We start from the raw sequence: 21765 nt of genomic DNA, 5'->3' as shown, positions 1-21765 counted from the left end.
TTCCTATTCTTTCCTGTACCTGGCACCTACTCATAAATTTGTCTAAAGAATCATGTCAGGCTCTCCTATAAGGCACTGAAATCTTTCAGGACTAGAATTGTCATATTCATCTTTTAAACCCCCGTGTCCAGAGGGGAAGGAAATGGAATCTGGCCCTTCACTTTTTCCCCATAGGCACACACCAAACTCCCCATAAGGCTAAATGAGGGAGGTATAGCTCAAGCAGGATGAGGAGGGCAAATGAAAAGGTGTCTTATCTTCCTTCCTCTCTCACGTGACAGTAACATTTCTAAAATCTAGCAACACTGAGATCAGGGTGTTTTTGCCCTTTGCATACTCGAGGGCCACAGAAAAAAGAAAAAGCAAGAGAGTTCCAAAAAAACATCTACTTCTGCTTTATTGACTATCCCAAAGCCTTTGACTGTTTGAATCACAACAAACTGTGGAAAATTCTTAAGGAGATGGGAACACCAGACCACCTGATCTGCCTCCTGAGAAATCTGTATGCAGATTACCATAACTGTAAGCAACAGTTAGAACTGGGAATGAAACAACAGACTGGTTCCAAATAGGGAAAGGAGTATGTCAAGGCTGCTTATTTATTGTCACTCTGCTTATTTAATGTATATGCAGAGTACACCATGAGAAACGCTGGGCTGGATGAAGCACAAGCTGGAATCAAGATTGCAGGGAGAAATATCAATAACCTCAGATATGCAGATGACACCACCCTTACAGCAGAAAGCAAAGAACTAAAGAACCTCTTGATGAAAGTGAAAGAGGAGAGTGAAAAAGTTGGCTTAAAGCTCAACATTCAGAAAACTAACATCATGGCATCTGGTCCTATCACTTCATGGCAAATGAAAACAGTGGAAACAGTGACAGACTTTATTTTTGGGGGGTTTCAAAATCACTGGAGGTGGTGATTGCAGCCATGAAATTAAAAGATGCTTGCTCCTTGGAAGAAAAGTTATGATCAACCTAGACAGCGTATTAAAAAGCAGAGACATTACTTTGCCAACAAAGGTCCATCTAGTCAAGGCTATGGTTTTTCCAGTAGTCACATATAGATGTGAGAGTTGGACTCTAAAGAAAGCTGAGCACCGAAGAATTGATGCTTTTGAACTGTGGTGTTGGAGAAGACTCTTGAGAGTCCCTTGGACTGCAGGGAGATCCAACCAGTCCATCCTAAAGGACATCAGTCCTGAGTGTTCACTGGAAGGACTGATGGCTGAAGTTGAAACTCCAATACTTTGGCCACCTGATGCGAAAAGCTGGAAAAGACCCTGATGGTGGGAAAGACTGAAGGCAGGAGGAGCAGGGAATGACAGAGGATGAGATGGTTGGATGGCATCACCGACTCAGGGGACATGAGTTTGAGTAAACTCCAGGAGGCCTGGTGTGCTGCAGTCCACGGGGTTGCAAAGAGTCGGAGACGACTGAGCGACTGAACTGAACTGGGCCACAGAAGAAGTCCCTAAGAAGCCCAGTCTGTCCTCACGTTGTCTACTACTCATGTTCTCCTAAGTGCCCCTGTGAGAGTTAGCTCACACCAGCAGATTATGGTGCAAATACCCAACTCTTGCCCCTAGCCTGGGCCCCCAGGCACATTGCTATCAGTTACCCCTGATAGCTATGGCCCCTCACACTTTACATCTTTAATGAAAATGGATCAAATTTGACACTGTAGGTGTACTTCTGCTATCTAGGCCCAAGAATGATTAAAAATTTAACCTGAGTTGCAGGTTTTCTACAGGGACTTGATCTGCATCAGTAGGAAGATCCAACACCAATGGAACTTGGACCTGCTGTGAGGATTAAATGAAAGAGATTCTGCTTTCTGTTAGCAGGGTCTGGGTTATTAGCGGGTGCTGGAGAAGTATCTGTTGACTGATTAGCCATTCCCCAGTACCTATCACAAATGAACTTAGAAATACTGAAAATAAACCACTCAATGTGGCAAGAAGGTAAAAAGAAAAAATTATGTCTTTTGCATTTTTGTGTGCATTTGTTATTAAAGCAAAGTATCCATTTTTCAAGTGCTCAGAGACTATAAACCACATTTTAAAAAACAAAGTCACTGCCTACATTTTGACACTTGGGGAAATTTACTCATTCAAAAATTTGCCTTAGTTGAGTATTTCAAACTCTGATTGGAAAACAAAAGTGTGATGAAAAGTTAGTGCTATATTTCTTTTATTTATATATATCTTAAGACACAGTTACTTTTTTCATTTTTTAATTACACAAATAATAAATACATTTTCAGTGTAGGAAAACTAGAAGCTACTAATAAGCAATGGTCTTATCTCTATCCTTCCAGATTTTATTTCTCTGAACATATAATGTATATTTTGTTACAATAACTCCTGTCCCTCCAACAAAACTTCAAAAATAACAAAGATCAACAGTGAAACTAAAAGTAGACTGGTCTTAACTGTACCCCAGGTCCTAATTTATATTATATATACAAATCTATGTACATTCAACTTTGACTTTTAAAATCTAAATTGATGCTGTTAAAATAATACCAAACGATGCCACGTTTAACAGAAGCACTTTCAGAATACCTAAGAACTTGATTCAGGCATGTTGATGATTGCTGATAAAGAGTCAAGTATTATTTTTTTAATTAAATAAGTAGCTTTCTCTAGCATTCCATCTTCCTAAGAGAAGAAGGTTCTGCCAGTTCAGCCATAAGCTCCTCACACATATAGTTACTTTATAAATAAACTCTTCATTCATTCTGGTGTTCTTGAAAATATTCGTCAAACATAGAAGAAGACTCATCTTCATGTTCCTGACACCAAGGAAACACAAGATACAAAATACATTTAATTCAGAACTTCCCTGATGGTCCAGTGGCTAAGAATCTGCACTCCAAATGCAGGGGGCCCAGGTTCAACCCTTGGTCAAGGAACTAGATACCACATGCTGCAATTAAGAATTCACATGCCACAACTAAAAACGATCCTGCATGCAGCACAGCCAAATAAATAAAATTTAAAAAAAAAGAAGAAAATACATTCATTTCTCCTCAGTTAGACCTAATATGTGCTTACTATTTTTAGGCAATGCTCTATAAAGAGCTAAGGCCCAGCACCAGCTCTGGGTGTTGTTCACAGTAATCAATAATAACAAAAGGAATGATGGATAGATGTTTCCAGATATGTGATAAATTAAAAGGCTTATGGGGAGTCCCTGGTGGCTCAGACGGTAAAGAATCCTCCTGGAATGCGCGAGACCTGGGTTCAATCCCTGGGATGGGAAGATTCCTTGGAGGAGGGCATGGCAACCCACTCTACTATTCTTGCCTGGAGACTCCCATGGACAGAGGAGCCTGGCAGGCTACAGTCCACAGGGTCGCAGAGAGTTGGACCTGACTGAGCAATTAAGCACAGCACAGCAAAAGGTTTATGTCCCATTAAAAGTAAACTCTTACTTGAGTTTACATTCATGTCAATTCTCAGCTAATGTGCTGGGAGAGGGCCCCACTGACATTTGTGAGGGCAGCCCAAGGCCAGTTGAACTTCACCTCCTCTTTGCATATATGCCCATGCTCTGAGTACAAAGAATTCAACTCAGTAATATGTATTAACTCAATGAAAGGCAGAGTAAAACTGGTATTGCTTGTTTAGCACAGGTGTCAATTTCAAAGATTACCTAGAACAGCCTAGCCTACTGCCACCATGAAGACAAAATTTAGACTTGCTGGGATTATGCAGGAGGCCAGAGTGCTGGTAAACACTCTTAGATATAGGCAGTAACACCCCAAACCAGAAATTACCTTTGGTTCTTTAAATTCCAAGTCTTCTCCATACTGGATGGCAAAATCAATATGCTGTAATACAATGTTCATGCTTTCTTCATCTGACTGATCATAAGGCAAAAATCGAACCATGCTGTAGTCATCAATCTACAAGTTGAGGATTTCAGAAAAGGTCATTCTGAGGTATACAATACTTAATTTTCAAATTATATTTGAGTTTTATAACCATTTACAACTTCTGATTAAAATCAGCTGTGTGTGTGCTGTGGGGAGGAGAGACACAGACATAACAACAGCAAATCTATACTGATTTTTCTGACCTCTGACCAGCTACAACACTTAACTAGACATTGTTTCATCGGCATTTACCTGAATTCAAAAACCACTGGAAATTTCATAAGGGCAAAGACAGTTCTGAACTCCCAAAACAGCTTGGAATAATAGGTATGTCATTTTATTTATTGGCTATTGCCAGTGATTGCTTCTAAATTCAACTGCTGACCAGCCAGTCCACAGACTCCCACCCTCCCACCTTTGCAAGGGAATAGGATTGGCCTGTGCTTTCCAAAACAGTGGCCACTGAATGGATGCTGATAAACACCTGACAAGGCCATTAAAAACAAAACTCAACAACTTCAAAAGCTTACCAGTCCACATATAGCGTTAGTCAATTTTTTGAATTTTTTGCTTCTTAAGTCACTTGTAGAGTCATCTAATAAAGAATACATGTCTGGATCTAGAAACCTTTAAAAGTGAGAAAGAAGACAGATAAATAAAATAAGAATAAATCAGGAAACTAGTTTTATAGCTTCACATTTAAATGAAGCTTAGAGGGTTCATCTCAGCAACAGAGATGTGATGATAACGGAAATGAACTCACTTCTCAATTTCCTTTTTAGCTTTCTTACTCAGCAGATCCATTTTCGTCATGATGTTAACTTGAGGAATTTCTAGAGAGATCATAGCACTCAGGGCTGCCAAAATGCCAGAAATAAACTGAAGGAGGAAACAGAAAAGGGAAGATGAATTAACTTTGTATGAAGAAAGTTCCCTGGTCTCTTTGCACAAAAGAGAGGTTTCTGCTCCTCTCTAAGCAAAACTGGCCTAAGTAAAAGAAGGGCTAATTCTAAAGACAGGACATTTCACTAATCAGATGGTTGACTCCTGGTTTCCCAGGGTGAGGAAGAGATGGGAAAAGGTAGACATAAACAACAGTGATCACAATTCTCAATTTAGATGATATCTTTAATCATTCCCATCAAATATTCCTTCAGTTCATTTCAGTCGCTCAGTTGTGTTCGACTCTTTGCGACCCCATGAATCACAGCATGCCAGGCCTCCCTGTCCATCACCAACTCCCAGAGTTCACCCAAACTCATGTGCATCGACTCGGTGACGCCATCCAGCCATCTCATCCTCTGTCGTCCCCTTCTCCCCAGCCCCCAATCCCTCCCAGCATCAGGGTCTTTTCCAATGTGTCAGCTCTTCGCATGAGGTGGCCAAAGTATTGGAGTTTCAGCCTCAGCATCAGTCCTTCCAATGAACACCCAGGACTGGTCTCCTTTAGGATGGACTGGTTGGATCTCCTTGCAGTCCAAGGGACTCTCAAGAGTCTTCTCCAACACCACAGTTCAAAAGCATCAATTCCTTGACACTCAGCTTTCTTCACAGTCCAACTCTCACATCCATACATGACCACTGGAAAAACCATAGCCTTGACTAGATGGACCTTTGTTGGCAAAGTAATGTCTCTGCTTTTTAATATGCTATCTAGGTTGGTCATAACTTTCCTTCCAAGGAGTAAGTGTCTTTTAATTTCATGGCTGCAATCACCATCTGCAGTGATTTGGGAGCCCCCAAAAATACAGTCTGACACTGTTTCCACTGTTTCCCCATCTATTTCCCATTAAACGATGGGACCAGAAGCCATGATCTTAGTTTTCTGAATGTTGAGCTTTAAGCCAATTTTTTCACTCTCCTCTTTCAAAAGGCTTTTAGTTCCTCTTCACTTTCTGCCATAAGGGTGGTATCATCTGCATATCTGAGGTTATTGATATTTCTCCCTTGTTTCCAGCCTGTGCTTCTTCCAGCCCAGCATTTCTCATGATGTACTCTGCATATATGTTAAATAAGCAGGGTGACAATATACAGCCTTGATGTACTCCTTTTCCTATTTGGAACCAGTCTGTTGTTCCATGTCCAGTTCTAACTGTTGCTTCCTGACCTGTATATAGGTTTCTCAAGAGGCAGGTCAGGTGGTCTGGGATTCCTTAGGGGCTACTAATGAGAAGTAAAGTTTGTTTTAGATAGTTCATAAACTAGACAAACCATTATCAGAAAAACAGACGTATATATGCACACATCTGCCTAATTTTTCTTCATAGTAGTACTCTCAAATCTGTATAGTATAATTTACCATATAAATTTTAAAAATACATTATTATAGCAACTTCCTTGGCGGTCCAGTGGTTAAGACTCAGTGCTTCCACTTCAGGAGGCACAGTTCAAAAGATCCTGCATGCCACAAAGCATGGCCAAAAAAAAATTATTATAATAATTTAATAATAAGGGATATTAAATAACTCTGGAGTATAGTTTGGGAAATATTCAGAATCAAAAAACAATTAAAGGAGATTGTCATCTGCCTGTACCCATGACTAAAGAATTGACAACAGATATATTCTCAAACCTTGAATGACTCCACCATGAACTGAGAATCAACAAGAAAAACTCCACAGACTCGAAACTCCCACTGTTCCAGCTGCTGGACCAGCTGTTTCATCACAGGCAGGTGAGTGTACAACTCAATCTGACCTACATGGAGAACATTACAAGACTGTTACAATCAGGACACAAGGTAAATTATCAAAGTACAGAAAAAAATTTTGCCATAAGACAGCTGAGAAAATGAAAAAAAAGGAAGTCAACCTCTGGTGGTAATTTGTTCAACTTTTAAGGGATCTTACAGGCTCTTAAAGCAATCACAATACCAAGAGAATCCCAAGGAAACTATTCAGTTTTATGTAGAAAGTGAGGTTCTTCACACTTCTGTTTTAGCTAATCAAAAGCAAGTACTATGAAGGTGTGTTAGGTTTGGGAATATTCATCAAGTTGTACACTTATGATATCTGCACTTTTCTGTGGATGTGTGTGTTCAATTAAAAACAAACAAAGGGGAAACCAACACAATATTGTAAAGCAATTTCCCAATTAAAATAAAGAAAAAAAAGGGAAAAATATAAGAGTCACAAATGATCAAAACTAGGTTAGGCTCAAGTCTAAAATTCATGATTTGGCTTGAAAAGTCGGTGTGATCATTTGTCCCCTACCAGTCTCACCTCAGGACACTTCCCTTTGTTTACTGGGCACCTCAAACCCACCTGGCTCCTGCCTCAAGGTCTTCAGCCCATGCTTTCTGCCTGGAGAACAGTCTCCTTCGTCTCACCCTATGGCCTGGCTCACACACTACTTGGTCAGAAACCCCCCACCTCCCTGCTGCGTGCTGGTCTGTGCTGAAGCCTGTCACGAATATTAAATAATCATTAAATAATCATTTGGGTGATTTCTGATTTATACTGCCTAACATTCCCACTTTCCTATGAGCTCCATGAGGGCAGACACCATGGCTACTTTGATCTTTAGGTATTTCCAGTGAACAAGACAAGCACTCAGCAAACTCAGTGAATGAATAAGAGACGATGAATGAGCAAATGGCACCTTACTGCGGCAGGGTTTAGAGCTACAAATGCTAACTCCACTGTCTCCACTGAGGACTGAAAGAGCGTGATCTTAAGTAAAATGACACATTCAAATTGCTGACTTACCTGGACAATCAAAAAGGATGTAGTCATCCTCTACATGGCCAAGACAGTTCTCCAGCCAGTCAAAATTATTGGCAAAGTACTCCATGCAAAATACCAATCCTCCATTGGGACCAAACTGCAGAGTACTGTCCTCCATCACGTCATCCACCTCAATCAGTTCTCGGATGTCTGAAAACAACAGACAGGCCCAGAACACAAGAGCATCATCCTCACTGGTGATAATTAACAATTATATAGCAACTCACATGTATGAAATTATTTCTGTCCATGGCTATTCACTGTAGTAGTATCCATGGAAACAAATTAAATGCATTTTTGTATAGCCAGACAATGGAATCCTGTGCAGCCACAAAAAAAGTTCTTTAAGTACTGATGTGATATGATCTCCCAGGTATACTGTTAAGTGAAAAGTGCAAAACTCTGTGTTAGAATGCCATCATTTGTGTTAAAAAAAAAAAAAAAGACAAAAATTGACTATGTATACATATATACATATACATTTTCTTTTACATGCATAGACTATGGAAAGATACCCTAGAAATTAGCAACACTGGCTGCCTCGAAAGAGGGAAGCCACCTTCCAGGACCCAGAGATAGGAGGAAGACATTTTCCTGCATACTTACTCTTTGTGCCTTTTGCAGTTTGAACAATGTGAATATACATTCAGTTCAGTTCAGTAGCTCAGTCCTGTCTGACTCTTTGCAACCCCATGAATCACAGCACCAGACCTCCCTGTCCATCACCAACTCCCGGAGTTCACTCAGACTCACGTCCATTGAGTCAGTGATGCCATCCAGCCATCTCATCTTCTGTTGTCCCCTTCTCCTCGTGTCCCCAATCCCTCCCAGCATGAGAGTCTTTTCCAATGAGTCAACTCTTCGCATGAGGTGGCGAAAGTATTGGAGTTTCAGCTTTAGCATCATTCCTTCAAAAGAAATCCCAGGGCTGATCTCCTTCAGAAAGGACTGGTTGGATCTCCTTGCAGTCCAAGGGACTCTCAAGAGTCTTCTCCAACACCACAGTTCAAAAGCATCAATTCTTCAGCGCTCAGCTTTCTTCACAGTCCAACTCTCACATCCATACATGACCACTGGAAAAACCATAGCCTTGACTAGATGGACTTTTGTTGGCAAAGTACTGTCTCTGCTTTTAAATATGCTATCTAGGTTGGTCATAACTTTTCTTCCAAGGAGTAAGCATCTTTTAATTTCATGGCTGCAGTCACCATCTGCAGTGATTTTGAAGCCCCCAAAATAAAGTCTGACACTGTTCCCACTGTTTCCCCATCTATTTGCCATGAAGTGATGGGACCAGAAGCCATGATCTTAGTTTTCTGAATGTTGAGCTTTAAGCCAATTTTTTCACTCTCCTCTTTCAAAAGGCTTTTTAGTTCCTCTTCACTTTTTGCCATAAGGGTGGTGTCATCTGCATATCTGAGGTTAGATATTTCTCCTGGCAATCTTGATTCCAGCTTGTGCTTCTTCCAGCCCAGCATTTCTATTCTTAAACTTATGGACAGAGGTTTGTGACATTGTATAGGAGGCAGTAATCAAGACCATCCCCAAGAAAAAGAAATGCAAAAAGGCAAAATGGTAGTCTGAGGAGGCCTTACAAATAGTTGAGAAAAGAAGAGAAGCAAAAGGCAACGAAGAAAAGGAAAGATATAAGCATCTGAATGCAGAGTTCCAAAGAATAGCAAGGAGAAATAAGAAAGGATTCCTCAGTAAACAATGCAAAGAAATACAGGAAAAAAACAGAATAGGAAAGACTAGAGATCTCTGCAAGAAAATTAGAGACATCAAGGAAACATTTCATGCAAAGATGGGCACAATAAAGGACAGCAATGGTATGGACCTAACAGAAGCAGAAGATATTAAGAAGACGTGGCAAGAATACACAGAACTATACAGAAAAGATCTTAATGACCCAGATAACCACAATGGTGCAATCACTCACCTAGAGCCAGATATCCTGGAGTGCGAAATCAAGTGGGCCTTAGGAAGCATCACTACGAACAAAGCTAGTGGAGGTGATGGAATGTGAGTTGAGCTATTTCAAATCCTGAAAGATGATGCTGTGAAAGTGCTGCACTCAGTATGCCAGCAAATTTGGAAAACTCAGCAGTGGCCACAGGACTGGAAAAGGTCAGTTGTCATTCCAATCCCAAAGAAAGGCAATGCCAAAAAATGCTCAAACTACCACACAATTGCACTCATCTCACACGCTAGTAAAGTAATGCTCAAAATTCTCCAAGCCAGGCTTCAGCAATACACGATCCATGAACTTCCAGATGTTCAAGCTGGTTTTAGAAAAGGCAGAGGAACCAGAGATCGAATTGCCAACATCCTCTGGATCATCAAAAAAGCAAGAGAGTTCCAGAAAAACATCTATCTCTGCTTTATTGACTATGCCAAAGCCTTTGTGTGAATCACAACAAACTGTGGAAAAATTCTTAAAGAGATGGGAATACCAGACCACCTTACTCGCCTCCTGAGAAATCTGTATGCAGGTCAGGAAGCAACAGTTTTAACTGATTATGGAACAAGGGACTGGTTCCAAATCGGGGAAGAAGTACGCCAAGGCTGTATATTGTCACCCCGCTTATTTAACGTATATGCAGAGTACATCATGCAAAATGCCAGGCTGGATGAAGCAAAAGCTGGAATCAAGAGTGCCTGGAGAAATATTGATAACATCTCAGATATGCAGATGACACCATCCTTATGGCAGAAAGTGAAGAGGAACTAAAAACCCTCTTGATGAAAGTTAAAGAGGAGAGTGAAAAAGTTGGCTTAAAGCTCAACATTCAGAAAACTAAGATCATGGCATCTGGTCCCATCACTTCATGGCAAATAGATGGGGAAACAATGGAAACAGTGTCAGACTTTATTTTCTTGGGCTCCAAAATCACTGCAGATGGCGACTGCAGCCATGAAATTAAAAAACACTTGCTCCTTGGAAGAAAAGCTATGACAAACCTCAGTCAGTTCAGTTTGTCACTCAGTCGTGTCCAACTCTTTGCAACCCCATGAATCGCAGCATGCCAGGCCTCCCTGTCCATCACCAACTCCCAGAGTTTACTCAAACTCATGTCCATACAGTCAGTGATGTCATCCAGCTATCTCATCCTCTGTCGTCCCCTTCTCCTCCTGCCCTCAATCCCTCCCAGCATCAGGGTCTTTTCCAATAAGTCAACTCTTCGCGTGAGGTGGCCAAAGTGATTGGAGCTTCAGCATCAGTCCTTCCAATGAACACCCAGGACTGGTCTCCTTTAGGATGGACTGGCTGGATCTCCTTGCAGTCCAAGGGACTCTCAGGAGTCTTCTCCAACACCACAGTTCGAAAGTATCAATTCTTCAGCGCTCAGCTTTCTTTAAGTCCAACTCTCACATCCATACATGACCACAGGAAAAACCATAGCCTTGACTAGACAGACCTTTGTTGGCAAAGTTGTATCTCTGCTTTTCAATATGCTATCTGGGTTGGTCATAACTTTCCTTCTAAGGAGTAAACGTCTTTTAATTTCATGGCTGCAATCACCATCTACTGTGATTTTGCAGCCCCAAAAAACAAAATCTGACACTGTTTCCACTCTTTCCCCATCTATTTCCCATGAAGTGATGGGACCGGATGCCATCATCTTAGTTTTCTGAATGTTGAGCTGTAAGCCAACTTTTTCACTCTCCTCTTTCACTTTCATCAAGAGGCTTCTTAGTTCCTCTTCACTTTCTGCCATAATGGTGGTGTCATCTGCATATCTGAGGTTATTGATATTTCTCCTGGCAATCTTGATTCCAGCTTATGCCTTTTCCAGCCCAGCGTTTCTCATGATGTACTCTGCATAGAAGTTAAAGAAGCAGAGTGACAATATATAGCCTTGACGTACTCCTTTTCCTATTTGGAACCAGTTTGTTGTTCCATGTCCAGTTCTAACTGTTGCTTCCTGACCTGCGTATAAGCTTCTCAAGAGGCAAGTCAGGTGGCCTGGTATGCCCCTCTCTTTCAGAATTTTCCACAGTTTATTGTGATCCACACAGTCAAAGGCTTTGGCATAGTCAATAAAGCAGAAGTAGATATTTTTCTGGAACTCTCTTGCTTTTTCGATGATCCAGCGGATGTTGGCAATTTGATTTCTGGTTCCTCTATCTTTTCTAAAACCAGCTTGAACACCTGGAAGTTCATGGTTCACATATTGCTGAAGTCTGGCTTGGAGAATGTTGAGCATCACTTCACTAGCATGTGAGATGAGTGCAATTGTGCGGTAGGGCTTCCGTGGTGGCTCAGAGGTTAAAGCGTCTGCCTGGAATGCAGGAGACCCAGGTTCGATCCCTGGGTCGGGAAGATCCCCTGGAGAAGGAAATGGCAACCCACTCCAGTACTCTTGCCTGGAGAATCCCATGGAAGGAAGAGCCTGGTAGGCTACAGTCCATGGGCTCGCAAAGAGTCGGACACGACTGAGCAACTTTCCTTCCTTTCCTTTGAGCATTTTTTGGCATGGCCTTTCTTTGGGATTGGAATGAAAACTGACCTTTTCCAGTCCTGTGGCCACTGCTGAGTTTTCCAAATTTGCTGGCATATTGAGTGCAGCACTTACACAGCATCATCTTTCAGGATTTCAAATAGCTCAACTCAAATTCCATCACCTCCACTAGCTTTGTTCGTAGTGATGCTTTCTAAGGCCCACTTGACTTCACATTCCAGGATGTCTGGCTCTAGGTGAGTGATCACACCATCGTGATTATCTGGGTCGTGAAGCTCTTTTTTGTACAGTTCTTCTGTGTATTCTTGCTACCTCTTCTTAATATCTTCTGCTTCTGTTAGGTCTATACCATCCCAAGTCCAAGGTAAGAGAAACCCAAGTAAGACTGTAGGTGTTACAAGAGAGCATCAGAGGGCAGACACACTGAAACCATAATCACAGAAAACTAGCCAATCTGATCACACGGACCACAGCCTTGTCTAACTCAATGAAACTAAGCCATGCCGTTTGGGGCCACGCAAGACGGACGGGTCATGGTGGAGAGGTCTGACAGAATGTGGTCCACTGGAGAAGGGAATGGCAAACCACTTCAGTATTCTTGCCTTGAGAACCCCATGAACAGTATGAAAAGGCAAAATGATAGGACACTGAAAGGGAAACTCCTGGGTAGGTAGGTGCCCAATATGCTACTGGAGATCAGTGGAGAAGTAACTCCAGAAAGAATGAAGGGATGGAGCCAAAGCAAAAAAAATACCCAGTTGTGGATGTGACTGGTGATAGAAGCAAGGTGCGATGCTGTACAGAGCAATATTGCACAGGAACCTGGAATGTCAGGTCCATGAATCAAGGCAAATGGGAAGTGTCAAACAGGAGATGGCAAGAGTGAATGTCGACATTCTAGGGAATCAGCGAACTAAAATGGACTGGAATGGGTCAATTTAACTCAGATGACCATTATATCTACTACTGCAGGCAGGAATCCCTTAGAAGAAATGGAGTAGCCATCATGGTGAACAAGAGAGTCCGAAATACAGTACTTGGATGCAATCTCAAAAATGACAGAATGATCTCTGTTCATTTCCAAGGCAAACCATTCAATATCACAGTAATCCAAGCCTATGTATGCCCCAACCAGTAACACTGAAGAAGCTGAAGTTGAACGGTTCTATGAAGACCTACAAGACGTTTTAGAACTAACACCCAAAAAAGATGTCCTTTTCATTATAGGGGACTGGAATGCAAAAGTAGGAAGTCAAGAAACACCTGGGGTAACAGGCAAATTTGGCCTTGGAGCACAGAATAAAGCAGGGCAAAGGCTAATAGAGTTTTGCGAAGAGAACGCACTGGTCATAGCAAACACCCTCTTCCAATAACACAAGAGAAGACTCTACACGTGGACATCACCAGATGGTCAACACCGAAATCAGATTGATTATATTCTTTGCAGCCAAAGATGAAGAAGCTCTATACAGTCAGCAAAAACAAGACCGGGAGCTGACTGTGGCTCAGATCATGAACTCCTTATTGCTAAATTCAGACTTAAATTGAAGAAAGTGGGGAAAACCACTAGACCATTCAGGTATGACCTAAATTAAATCCCTTATTATACAATGGAAGTGAGAAATAGATTTAAGGGACTAGATCTGATAGACAGAGTGCCTGATGAACTATGGATGGAAGTTCATGACATTGTACAGGAGACAGGGATCAAGACCATCCCCATGGAAAAGAAATACAAAAAAGCAAAATGGCTGTCTGGGGAGGTCTTACAAATAGCTGTGAAAAGAAGAGAAGCGAAAAGCTAAGGAGAAAAGGAAAGATACAAGCATCCGAATGCAGAGTTCCAAAGAATAGCAAGGAGAGATAAGAAAGCCTTCCTCACGGATCAATGCAAAGAAATAGAGGAAAACAACAGAATGGGAAAGACTAGAGATCTCTTCAAGAAAATTAGAGATACCAAGGGTACATTTCATGCAAAGATGGGCTCGATGACAAACCTAGACAGCATATTAAAAAGCAGAGACATCACTTTGCCAACAAAGGTCCATCTAGTCAGAGCTATGGTTTTTCCAGTAGTCATGTATGGATGTGAGAGCTGGACTATAAAGTAAGCTGAGTGCCAAACAATTGATGCTTTTGAACTCTGGTGTTGGAGAAGATTCTTGAGAGAGTCCCTTGGGCTGCAAGGAGATCAAACCAGTCAATCCTAAAGGAAATCAGTCCTGAATATTCATTGAAAGAACTGATGCTGAAGCAGAAACTCCAATAGTTTGGCCACCTGATGGGAAGAACTGATTCATTGGAAAAGATCCTGATGCTGGGAAAGACTGAAGGCAGGAAGAGAAGGGGATGACAGAGGATGAGATGATTGGATGGCATCACCAACTCAATGGACATGAATTTGAGCAAGCTCCAGGAGCTGGTGATGGACAGGGAAACCTGGCGTGCTGCAGTCCATGAGGCTGCAAAGAGTCAGACATGACTGAGCAACAGAATTGAACTGAACTGATAAACAAGTAAAACAAAATCAAACAAAGAAAACCAATTCCATTTCTTAATTTGATGGCCCGGGGTTTCCCTGGTGAAGCAATAGCTAAGAATCCACCTGCCAATGTAGGGGACACGAGTTTGATCCCTGTTCCAAGATCCCACATGGAGCAACTACTGAGTCCAGACGGCCAAAGCCTGTGCTCCACAACAAAGAAATCACCACAATGAGAAGCCCAAGCACCACAATGAAGAGTAGCCCCTACTTGCTGCAACTAGAGAAAGCTCTCACAAAGCAACAAAGATCCAATGCAACCAAAATAAACATCTTTAAATATATATATATATATATAAAATGATCCTACACTGACTTGTCTTCCTCCCCAGTAAACAGGATCATGCAGTCAACAGCTCAAGTCAGAAACCTAACAGTGACTCTTGATCCCTCCCTTTCTTCCAACCTTTTTAGTTCAATCTCCCACAAAATGTGCTAATTCTATTTGCAAAATATATACCTGTCTGCAGCCATGAAATTAAAAGATGCTTACTCCTTGGAAGGAAAGTTATGACCAACCTAGACAGCATATTCAAAAGAAGAGACATTACTTTGCCAACAAAGGTCCATCTAGCCAAGGCTATGGTTTTTCCAGTAGTCATGTATGGATGTGAGAGTTGGACTGTGAAGCTGAGCACCAAAGAATAGATGCTTTTGAACTGTGGTGTTGGAGAAGACTCTTGAGAGTCCCTTGGACTGCAAGGAGATCCAACCAGTCCATTCTAAAGGAGATCAGTCCTGGGTGTTCATTGGAAGGACTGATGCTGAGGCTGAAACTCCAATACTTTGGCCACCTCATGCGAAGAGTTGACTCATTGGAAAAGACCCTGATGCTGGGAGGGATTGGGGGCAGGAGAAGGGGACGACAGAGGATGAGATGGATGGATGGCATCACTGACTGGATGGACATGAGTTTGAGTAAACTCTGGGAGTTGGTGATGGACAGGGAGGCCTGGCGTGCTGCGATTCATGGGATCGCAAAGAGTCGGAACGACTGAGCGACTGAATTGAACTGATACCTGTCTGCACCTTTGTATCTCCACCACGACCACCCCAGTCCCCCTTCTAGTCTTGACTCTCTCGAGTCCATTTTTCATCTGAGAGCCAGAGATATTTTTAAAAACATAAATCAGATGTCAGTTCTCTCCCCTGCTGGAAACCCTCAAATGGCATTTCACAGTTGAAAGGTGCTATGAATTGAGGGGTTTTTTTTGATTTGCTTTTTTTTTTTTTGCTCTGCTGCACGCAGCCTGCAGGGGGTCTAATCCATGGCCCTGCAATGGCAATATGGAGTCCTACTGGACTGCCATGGAATTCCTTTATGAGTATTTGTGTCCCTCTAAAACTCATGCTGAAAACCTAATGCCCAGCGTGATGATATTAATTAGTGGGACTTTGGGAAGATGAATGAGATCAGTGCTCTCATAAAAGAGGTCCCAAGAGATCCCTTGCCCACTTCCATCATATGAGGACACAGTGAGAAGTTGTCAGTCTAGAAGTGGAAAAGGGCCTTCACCAGAACCTGACCATGCTGGCAGCACCCTAATCTTGAGCTTCCAGCCCCCAAAACTGTGAGAAATCCATTTCTTTTGTTTAGAAGCCACCCAGTCTGTAGTGTTTTGTTACAGCATCCCAAACAGACTAACAGGGTGAAAAAAAACAGGATAAAAGCCATACTTCTCTTGTCCTACTAGCTGCTACCCATCTCCTTCCTTCACTTCTTATGCCCCAGCTCATCAACACCTTTGCTTTGTCTGGAACACACCAAACCCTTTCCCATCTTTCGGCTATATAGTGACCTTGATGTTTCTTCATCTTGGAAAGCCTTTTGCCAGCTTGGTGAGCATGTTACCATCTTCAGGTCTAGGCCCTAATAGCCCCTCCTCAGAGATGTCATCCCTGACTATGCTACCTAAAGCATTCTTCCCTAGTTATTTCTTCACATCAGCCTATAGCAGCACTTATCACAATCTGCAACCCATTTTATCATTTTGCTTATGTCCCTTGCTAAAAGGCCCACAAAGGCTGGGAGAATATCTGTGTTCTTCTCTGTTACGACTCTGGTGTCCAGCATAAAGCAAGTGCTCAGTAGACATCTGAATAAATTAAAAGATTAAAAAACATAACAAAATATTTAAAGGTTGCTCACTTATAGTATAGTACGATCAGCAGTAAAACAGATTTACCAAACAGGATCAAACACGAAAAAAACAGAAGGGAAGGGTGGTGAGGGAGCGTGTACTCACTTTTCATTCCTACATCAGAAACTAAGAAAGGATACTGTCACACACATCAACATGAGCTGATGTCACCACATGACATTCAGCCTCATGATGTTCACCATGAAAGCAGGGGACCAGGCTGCATTAATTTTCAGCTTTTGTGTGCAGCAGCCAGCACTCACTGCCTCCCCACTCTCCTATTTTTCCTGAAGGAGGGGGAAGGCTCTGCTCAGGACTTACCAGCCATCACGGAATAGTTGAAATGTTCTGCTGCAGGATCTAGGTTCACAACTTGGACAGATCGATTGAGGGCTTCACAGTGCTGCACCATGGTGGCACAGTAAGTGCTCTGTAATGTCACAAGCACGAGGGGTTAGAACAAAGCTCGGTATAGTGCTTACCCCTCCACCTCCAGAAGGACTCTCCACCCACCTTGGGCAGAGTCTACTAAGGCCAAAACTATTCCTTCATTGACCAAGAAGCTAAAAGGCATTAGGCTGGGGGTTAGGACACCTGACTGGGCTGTGGATCCAGACCTGGCTCAGACTCATGGGGAGGTGCTTTTGCATTCTCTCCCTAAATTTTCTTGTCTCTAAATGTGATGTCTTCCATGATCACTAAGGCTCCTTACTGCTCTCATCTGCAACAAGCAGAATTTAAAGGGAAAATTTCTGATTACACTGTGCAGCATCTAACACATGATGTATCCACTAGGATTGGTACAGTCCAAACAAAGCTTTAGGTAGGCTGGTTAGGGATGATGTATCTGAGAAGAGAGTATCTGAGCTGAGGGACAGCAATGAGCTTGCCAGGCCAGCAGAATAACAATCCAAGATGAGAGAACATTAGGCCAATAAAACAGCCTGGCAATACGCTTTCAGTTTACACCTTCTGGTTTACAGAATTCTTCATCCCTCATATACTACATTAAGGCTACTTGTCTGTCTCTCCCTCCCTCTATTTAAAGGCAGGGATGTGTTAGGAATTCCCTGGCAATCTAGTGGTTAGGACTTGGTGCTTTCACCGCTGGGGCAGGGTTTGACCCTGGTCTGGGAACTAAGATCCTACAAGCTGCCTGACACAACCAATAAATAAAGAAAGGCAGGGATGTGTCTTATTCAGTTTTATAAGCCTAGGGGCCATAACATACTTCCCAGGTGGCTCTGTGGTAAAGAATCTGCCTGCCAGTGCAGGAGACGTGGGTTTGATCAATGGGTCTGGAAGATCCAATGGAAGAGGAAATGGCAACCCACTCCAGTATTCTTGCCTGAAAAATCCCAGGAAGAGAGGAGTCTGGTGGGCTACAATCCATGGAGTTTCAAAGAACTGGCCATGACTGAGCAACTGAGATGCACGCAGGAGCTATAACAGTACCTGGTACATAATAAGTACTTGATAATTATTTCTAATTGATTAGTATGTTTGAATAAACTCCATCAGGGCAGAGGATTTTTGTGTGTGTATTTTAGTCACAACACAATCCCCAGAGTATTTCTGATAGTAGGCATCAAAAGTTTATAGAAAGATACTTATTTAACACAGTGTGAAAGTTAATCTAGAATATAAAAATAACCTCTATCATGCTTTTATCTTTCTCCTCAGTGACTTGACACACACTGTTCTCTCTGCCTAGGAGCCCTCTCTAAATATCACATTACATTTTAATCGACTAGTCACCTATAAGTGTGATAGCAGTCTACTATTCACTCCAGTATTCTTGCCTGGAGAATCCCATGGACAGAGGAGCCTGGTGGGCTACCATCCATGGGGTCGCAAAGAGTCGGACATGACTGAGCAACTAACACACACATACACATCCCAAATAGACTACTGGCTCCAGGAAAGCAAGGATCACACCATTGTCACGTGTGTATCTCCTGCATACAGAATAAGCCAAGAATCAGAGGAATGAGTTTGTCAACTGAAAAACTGAAGCCACAAAACACTTTCACAGACTCGTGTTTCCCACACTCCTGTTATTTGATCAATATACTCACAATTTCTACCATATTTAAGAGCCTCTAATAGGATTTCCTTAATAGTTGCTTACAAGAAAAAATTGTATCTCTAACCAGAAAAGCAGCTATGCTTATCATAACGTGAAGATAACCATAAAAGATAACACAACTTTAAAACTCTTTTAGTTCTAGGTAAATATAATTGCCTGTCAAAAGCTCTGAGTCTAAGATCTGCTCTTGAAAAAGAGGAGAATTAAAGACGTGTTGAAGACACAAAGAAAGGTAATCCCAAAGAATGCTCAAACTACCGCACGATTGCACTCATCTCACACGCTGCTGCTGCTGCTGCTAAATCGCTTTAGTTGTGTCTGACTCTGTACGACCCCATAGATGGGCAGCCCACCAGGCTCCCCCGTCCCTGGGATTCTCCAGCCAAGAACACTGGAGTGGGTTGCCATTTCCTTCTCCAATGCATGAAAGTGAAAAGTGAAAGTGAAATTGCTCAGTTGTGTCCGACTCCTAGCGACCCATGGACTGCAGCCCACCAGGCCCCTCCATCCATGGGATTTTCCAGGCAAGAGTACTGGAGTGGGTTGCCATTGCCTTCTCTGTCTCACACGCTAGTAATGCTCAAAATTCTCCAAGCCAGGCTTCAGCAATATGTGAACCGTGAACTTCCTGATGTTCAAGCTGGTTTTAGAAAAGGCAGAGGAACCAGAGATCAAATTGCCAACATCCGCTGGATCATTGAAAAAGCAAGAGAGTTCCAGAAAAACATCTACTTCTGCTTTATTGACTATGCCAAAGCCTTTAACTGTGTGGATCACAATAAACTGTGGAAAATTCTGAAAGAGATGAGAATACCAGACCACCTGACCTGCTTCTTGAGAAACCTGTATACAGGTCAGGAAGCAACAGTTAGAACTGGACATGGAACAACAGACTGGTTCCAAATAGGAAAAGGAGTATGTCAAGGCTGTATATTGTCACCCTGCTTATTTAACGTATATGCAGAGTACCTCATGCAAAATTCCGGGCTGGATGAAGCACAAGCTGGAATCAAGATTGCCGGGAGAAATATCAATAACCTCAGATATGCAGATGACACCACCCTTATGGCAGAAAGTGAGGAAGAACTAAAGAGTTTCTTGATGAAAGTGAAAGAGGAGAGTGAAAAAGTTGGCTTAAAGCTCAACATTCAGAAAACTAAGATCATGGCATCCAGTCCCATCACTTCATGGCAAATAGATGGGAAAACTGGAAACAGTGGCTGACTTTATTTTTCTGGGCTCCAAAATCACTGTGGATGGTGATTGCAGCCATGAAATTAAAAGATGCTTGCTCCTTGGAAGCAAAGTTATGACCAACCTAGACAGCATATTAAAAAGCAGAGACATTACTTTGCCAACAAAGGTCTGTCTAGTCAAGGCTATGGTTTTTCCAGTAGTCATGTATGGATGTGAAGAGTTGGACTTAAAGAAAGCTGAGCACAGAAGAATTGATGCTTTTGAACTGTGGTGTTGGAGAAGACTCTTGAGAGTCCCTTGGACTGCAAGGAGATCCAACCAGTCCATCCTAAAGGAGACCAGTCCTGGGTGTTCATTGGAGGGACTGATGTTGAAGCTGCTGCTGCTGCTGCTAAGTCGCTTCAGTCCTGTCCGACTCTGTGCGACCCCATAGACGGCAGCCCACCAGGCTCCCCCGTCCCTGGGATTCTCCAGCCAAGAACACTGGAGTGGGTTGCCATTTCCTTCTCCAATGCATGCAAGTGAAAAGTGAAAGTGAAGTCGCTCAGTCGTGTCCGACTCTTAGTGACCCCATGGACTGCAGCCCACCAGGCTCCTCCGTCCATGGGATTTTCCAGGCAAGAGTACTGGAGTGGGGTGCCATTGCCTTCTCCGGATGTTGCAGCTGAAACTCCAATAATTTGGCCACCTGATGAGGAGAGCTAACTCATTTGAAAAGACCCTGATGCTGGGAAAGATTGAGGGCCGGAGGAGAAAGGGACGACAGAGGATGAGATGGCTGGATGGCATCACCGACTCGACGGACATGGGTTTGGGCGGACTCCGGGAGTTGGTGATGGACAGGAAGGCCTGGCGTGCTGCGGTTCATGGGATCGCGAAGAGTCGGACATGACTGAGCAACTGAACTGAACTGAAGACACACTAGCACCAAACTGATGATTTCATCTCAATGCAAACTGAAAGAAAACTGAAAAGGGAGCGGCTTTCTCAATATACGATTCAATGTTCATTAATGTCAGGCCCATGTATTTCCTAAGTACACCGCAAGTCCACACCTCAAGTTCTGAGAAACAGTGATTAACGAGACCCCACCTTAAATTAACCTCCCGGGTTCAAGACACGGGCAGATTCTGGAGTTACACAAAACTGGATTCAAATTCCAGCCGTCACTTACTAGCTGTGCGATCTTGAGCAAAAACTTAAGTCTCATTTTCCTTACCGGCAAAGTAGGATAACAGGACTTAACTCACGGGGTTGTTGTGGAAATAAGTTTAAGCGCAGTATCTTGGGCTTAATTATGCAATAAAAACTAGCAACTATCACTAATTTCCTTTCAAAAGAACAACAAAAAGGACAGTGAAGCCCAGGCTGCAGAAGCGAGCTGCCCAGGTCTCAGGGTCCCCAATACAACCGCCAGCCCTTCCCTCAGGACCCGAACCTCCCTACCTCCCACAAACTCCGACATTTCCCTCCTTCGCCTGCCAAATCCTCACCTTCCCGCTGCCGGCGGGGCCCATAACCAGCTGAGCGTACCGAGGCATGGTAGCTCCCCCAGTTCCTGACGCCTCCAGTCGCACAGACTTAGAATCTGATCACCACTCTCCCTTCAGCCTTCGCGCTACGCCCACTAAGTTCCGGGAACACGAAGTAGAAACCAATCGCAACCCAACTTCCTTGGCGTCTTCTGTTCTGCCACGCCTCCGACTACGGAGCGTCCTGAAG

The 21765-nt window shown here is 42.8% G+C and overlaps 1 protein-coding gene and 1 non-coding gene across 3 annotated transcripts; one reads left to right on the top strand and one right to left on the bottom strand.

Annotated features, from left to right (window-relative positions):
* Window positions 1-2158: 2158 nt before the first annotated feature.
* GPN3 (GPN-loop GTPase 3) lies at window positions 2159-21673 on the bottom strand. 2 transcript variants are annotated; one of them, XM_070386185.1, is made up of 8 exons: window positions 21577-21641; window positions 17079-17187; window positions 7594-7761; window positions 6459-6583; window positions 4650-4765; window positions 4417-4513; window positions 3788-3916; window positions 2159-2800 (listed from the first exon to the last, which is right to left on the bottom strand). In XM_070386185.1, the coding sequence occupies exons 2-8, from the start codon at window positions 17167-17169 to the stop codon at window positions 2738-2740; spliced, it is 789 nt and encodes a 262-aa protein (XP_070242286.1). In that variant the 5' UTR covers window positions 17170-17187; window positions 21577-21641; the 3' UTR covers window positions 2159-2737. The 2 variants fall into 2 exon arrangements, with proteins under 2 accessions (XP_070242286.1, XP_005901289.1); XM_005901227.3 differs by having other exon boundaries at window positions 2160-2800; window positions 21537-21673.
* Window positions 11863-11935, top strand: TRNAS-GGA (transfer RNA serine (anticodon GGA)). The gene has a single exon. It is a non-coding gene; the product is annotated as a tRNA-Ser (tRNA).
* Window positions 21674-21765: the final 92 nt, after the last annotated feature.

Source organism: Bos mutus, chromosome 17 (genome assembly GCF_027580195.1).
Source record: "Bos mutus isolate GX-2022 chromosome 17, NWIPB_WYAK_1.1, whole genome shotgun sequence".
In the NCBI taxonomy this organism is placed as follows: Eukaryota; Metazoa; Chordata; class Mammalia; order Artiodactyla; family Bovidae; genus Bos; species Bos mutus.
The sequence above is the reverse complement of the archived record's forward strand: the minus strand, read 5'-3'. Positions and strand labels throughout refer to the sequence as shown.

Bases quoted from the DNA above. Each gene is read 5' to 3' on its own strand.
- GPN3 (XM_005901227.3), bottom strand. From the start codon at position 21,584: ATGCCTCGGTACGCTCAGCTGGTTATGGGCCCCGCCGGCAGCGGGAAG. The intron at 7,762-17,078 runs GTAAGTCCTGAG...TGTTGTTTTCAG, and splicing joins CAACTATTCCGTGATGGCTG to ACATCCGAGAACTGATTGAG. The intron at 3,917-4,416 runs GTAAGCTTTTGA...CTCAACTTGTAG, and splicing joins CTAACGCTATATGTGGACTG to ATTGATGACTACAGCATGGT.